This window comes from Triticum dicoccoides, chromosome 5B (assembly GCF_002162155.2).
Source record: "Triticum dicoccoides isolate Atlit2015 ecotype Zavitan chromosome 5B, WEW_v2.0, whole genome shotgun sequence".
NCBI classification, from domain to species: Eukaryota; Viridiplantae; Streptophyta; class Magnoliopsida; order Poales; family Poaceae; genus Triticum; species Triticum dicoccoides.
Genome location: NC_041389.1, coordinates 445,495,936 through 445,500,730, shown reverse-complemented (window position 1 = coordinate 445,500,730; position 4,795 = coordinate 445,495,936). Strand labels below are relative to the sequence as shown.

The following is a 4,795-nucleotide window of genomic DNA, read 5'->3' as shown; positions in this document are numbered from 1 at the left end:
GTAACTGCTATCCCAGGAGTTAAAAAATTTAGTGCATGAGTTTCTGATGCCCTCAAGGGCAGTTACCAAAGAACACAACAGCAAGTTAAATCCATCAACCTCGGCCTTTGCCAAAGAATGTGCAATCAAATGGCTTACGGAGAATCTGCAAATATAGATGTACCTACAAGGCTACTACAACGTAGACGTATCTATGATGTGCAAAAAAAAAAATAGCATAAAGGCTAATAGTACATGGTGTGAGATGAAAAAAAAATGTACGGACAAGGTGTCAGTTCACAGGCCAAAACTAAAAGCAGAAGGCCTAGTTGGTCCTGTGGCTTAAGTTTTTCTCATTCAAATGTGAGTTTATGTGAAGCAGTCATCCTCAACTGTATGATGACAGTAATGACATTCGGAAAACAGCATTAAGTATGTATCAGGTAATTGATGATTTCTAGTCCCTACCATTTAAAAGGATGTATAATTATCGGAATTTAATGGCACTTTTGCGTAGGGCATACATCTCAGATTCATGTTCAGTATTGAATCATGGGGACTGAAAAGGACAATAATTAGGTTTCAACTTGCTGAGACACAAGAGGGTGGTCATCATGGTGTTGGTTTATGGGTAGCTTAGCATTTAAGAGACATGAAATCGAGTCAAGAGCTTCATGGCACATCTAAAAATCTTTCTCAAATGGACAAGTATAATCATTGCCAGAATATTTCTAGCATGCTATATATTTCTGTGTAACAAGAAAACTAAACAGAACTGAACTGCAGCTCATCTGAAAGGTTACCAGTAATCTCCGCAAGAACAAGACCCTTCTCTGAAACGATGAAATCGATTTGCATCCCTAACAATAATGCACCTCCCATAAATCTTGCTTAGAAGTTTTATCACATTATGACAGTCTCCACAGACCCGGAGGTTCTTTACAATCCTAATAGGTGTCCCAGGTGCAGTGCTAATCAGCCCAAAGGCAAGTGCAAGCTTCTCGCTGTGAAGAGCAAGTGAACTCTCTTTCACATCCTCATCATCAATATCTAGCAGCACTTGGGAGGTGTCTGGAGCATATCCCGCAATTTTCAACTGCTGGCATATCTCACTTAGCATCTGATATACATCCCTCTTCCTTGAGTGACTTTTATCTCCAGATATGAACTCATGAATAACACCATCAAGTTCTATTGAGCTGCTCCCAGGTACTTTCTGCACTCCACAATCCAACATCAGCTTCCTCACCTTATGCACTCCTTTCCAGTTGCCATCCAGCGCATAAATGTTGGATAATAACACATACCCCGCGTGATCATTCGGTGCAGCCTCAATAAGCCTGTGTCCTGCCTTCTTTCCCAACTCAAAGTTCTTGTAAGTTCTACAAGCACCAACCAGTGCCTTCCACACAGCAGCATCTGGCTCCATTGGCATCATCTGAATCATCTCCTCTGCCTTCTCAAACAGCCCCGCACGGCAGAATAGATCCACCATACAACCGTAATGGGCAATGTCGGGCACAATACTATAGGAATTTGTCATTCTCTCAAAATAACCAACACCTTCCTCGACAAACCCTGCGTGGCTGCAAGCATTCAGGAAACTGTTAAACGTAATTTTGTTAGGCACGAACCCAGATGACTCCATTCTAGTAAAAAGCTCCAAAGCTCTTTCACTGCAGCCACTTGCTGTGAAACCAGCTAACATTGCATTCCAAGTATCTACGCTCCTCAGTGCACACGAATTTTCAAACACATAAACTGCACCCTCAATGAAACCACACTTGGAGTACATGTTTATTAGAGCTGAGCTCAACTTCTCATCGACCTCAATCTCTTTCCTGCAAACATATGCATGTGCCCAGAGCCCTTGCGCAAGTGCTCCCAAGTATGCGATTGCCGAGATTACGCTCACCAATGTCACCCTATCAGGCTGGCACTCACTGCTTGCAAGCATCTCCCGGAACACCGCAACTGCCTCCTCATGCTCCCCATTCACAACACACCATGCAATGACCGTGTTCCAAGAGACCGAGTCTCGGGCTGGCATCCGCGCGAAGAACTCCCGGAGTGCTCCTGCGTCCCTGCCCTGCGCGTACCCTCGCAGCAAGCAGTTCCAGGCGATCATGTCCACCTCGGGCCCATAGTCGAACACCTTGCGCGCGTCGCAGAGCATCCCGCAGACGGAGAAGGCGTGGATGAGCCCGTTGCGCACGCGGCGGTGCGAAGCGGCCCCGCTCTTGACGGCGTGCCCGTGGAGCTGCGCGGCAGCAGGGTGGGCCCGCTCCCGCGCGCAGCGGGCCAGGGCGAGCGCGTACGCTATGGGGTCCGGGTCGGCGCCGGAGCGGAGCAGGTGGTCGAACAAGCGGAGCGCGAGGTGCGGGTTGAGCCGCATGCGCGCGGTGTACGCCGCGGCGAGGGAGTCGGCTGGGGTTTTGGCGCCGCATGACGGCGGTTGCGGTTGAGCCGGTAGCTGCTGCCGTTGCGGCTTCGCGGCGGTGGCGAGCGTGGTGGAGGTGAGGAAGAAGGGGACGGTGGGAGGAGGCATCGCTTGTGGCAGCGAGCGTGGAGGAGGAACGAGCGGCGTGCAGCGAGCGTGTCACGGCCGGCGAGGGCACTGAAGACGATGGCAAGGGTGGGCGCGTCGTGCGCCGGAGGCGCGGCGGGTGCGTCGCGTCGTGGATGAGGTCGAAATGGGATTCCGGCCCGTTCAATCCGCGTAGTTATACTGGGCTATAATTCTATTGGGCCCTACAGTACTGAGAGACAAGTAGTTATACTGGGCTTAGCCTTTACTGGATTCGTACAGCTGTAGGCCCAAATGTAGTACTTCCAAACTGGGTCTTACTGGAACATAGGGCATCCATCACAGGAGCATGGTTCTCAAGAAAAGAAAACATGGGAATCTCTTCTCAAAAAATAGATTTTTGCTAAAGAAACGAGGAGATCTCCCCCTAATTAAAAAGAAACATGTGTATCTGACTCTAGCACTATGTGCAACTTGTTTGTACATATTTTCCTTTCAAAAGTAATTCTTTGAATGATTCTTTGTCAGTAATGAGATATTACAATCACACGAGAGCTTGGCTTTCGATGTGTCCCAAGTTTTCTATCTATAAATAAAATAAAATATGATTTGTAAAATTCACATGTTTTCCCGCAACGGAAAAAAACACACTCTCTAAGAGCTTGGAAGCATCTCTAGCCCTTCTCCTGAACTTTAAGTCCTCAAATAACCTTCAAAACTGGTTCCTGGATGTGATGATTGATATGGAGTGCCATGAGGTGGTGTCGGTGTGGCAGTCCGGGGATGATAGATCGATGGGGTACCATATATTCAGAGAGATAACTTCAATTCTCTCGTCCCCGTGGGGGTTTAAGCTTCAGTTTTTTAGAAGGAGTGTAGCAGCACATGTGTTGGCTAGTAGAAAGGCTTTTCATCTTGCTCATTGCTTTACTGTTTATGATGTAATCCCTGTTAATCTGGAAGCAACGCAACGCATGCGTCTTCGACGCCGCCCGGCCTTCCATCTCTAAGACCGTGGCGACAATCAGGGAGGAAGCCCGCGGCTGGGCTCATGCGGGCGCCCGAGGACTCGGCCTCATCCTGCCCGGCGAGTAGTCCCCCTCCTTTTTTGCTTTGGGGATGCATACACCCCTTTCTGTTGTATGCTTAACCTCCTGACCCACGCCGCGCTGTGCGTTCGTGCCCGTCAGAGGTTGTTCCTGTAAATGCTGCTGACACTCTTTTCTACCTATCAATGCAATGATACGCAAGCCTTTTGCAGCGGCCCTCCCACATCCACTACGCTAGGATCTACATCAACAGCGTCAAGATGTCCCACCCTGAGACAATTAAAAAATCAATCAATACCGAATATCCAATTCTAAACCCGGGCTCACCTGCACCTGGTGAACATTAAATTCAAAAAAAACATAAAATTCAAAAAATATATCATATTTTGCATGGAAGATGTTTGAGTGCGCGAGGTGCGTTCCAAATTTCAAAGCATTTGGACATCTGAGTAGCTCATAGAAAAAAAGCAAAATCAAGGCCGAATAGTGCATAAACGGTAAACTTTCTCACAGACCTCAAATTTGTCTTTTTTTGAGAGCTACTCAGACATCCAATGCTCTAAATTTTGACGCGGACATCACGCACTCAACCATCTTTCTCCACACAAAAATCCAGAATTTTTTGAATTTATTTAGTATTTTTAACGATTTGTTTGTACACTCCCGGACTCATCAGAGCTCGGGAGCCAAAACGCCTGGACCAATCAATATCTTTTTATTGTTTCTTTGTCATGTAGCAAGAAGATACGAGCACAAAAGATTTTGGCTGTCGTGGGGCACTTTGTTTTACTTTCTTGTCACACCCTCGTATGCCCCCGAACACAACAAATAGAGCTAATTAGGCCTTGTACAATGGGAGATGATTAGGGAAGGTGTTTAGAGAAATAAATCAGACTTTTCTTAAGCACCGGTGCTTATTTATATAGGATAGACGCTTAACTAAGCGTCTTTCCTGTAGAAATAGGTATCGGTGCTTAAGAAAAATTCAGTTTATTTTTTTAAGCATCTCTCTAAGCACCTTCCATTGTATAAGACTGGTCATAGTGGGGAGTAACTTAGACTAGTGTCATGCATATGACACTAGTCTTTGTTACTACCTTCATAATGCAAAGTAATATACAAGTAGTATCATAGATGATTGCATTTATTACATTATAGACTCATTTTGCTTTGGGTTGTGTTAGGTTACAGTAACATATTATGTTACTTCAAACACCTCTCTCTTCATTAAGTATATGCC

The 4,795-nt window shown here is 46.3% G+C and overlaps 1 protein-coding gene across 1 annotated transcript; it reads right to left on the bottom strand.

Moving 5' to 3' along the window:
• Positions 1–650: 650 nt before the first annotated feature.
• On the bottom strand, positions 651–2,655 carry LOC119310378 (pentatricopeptide repeat-containing protein At5g48910-like). Its single transcript, XM_037586147.1, has one exon. The coding sequence runs from the start codon at positions 2,525–2,527 to the stop codon at positions 779–781; it is 1,749 nt and encodes a 582-aa protein (XP_037442044.1). The 5' UTR covers positions 2,528–2,655; the 3' UTR covers positions 651–778.
• Between the last annotated feature and the right edge of the window lie 2,140 nt (positions 2,656–4,795).

Excerpts from the sequence above, each read along its gene's own strand:
- LOC119310378 (XM_037586147.1), bottom strand. The coding sequence starts at position 2,527 with ATGCCTCCTCCCACCGTCCCCTTCTTCCTCACCTCCACCACGCTCGCC.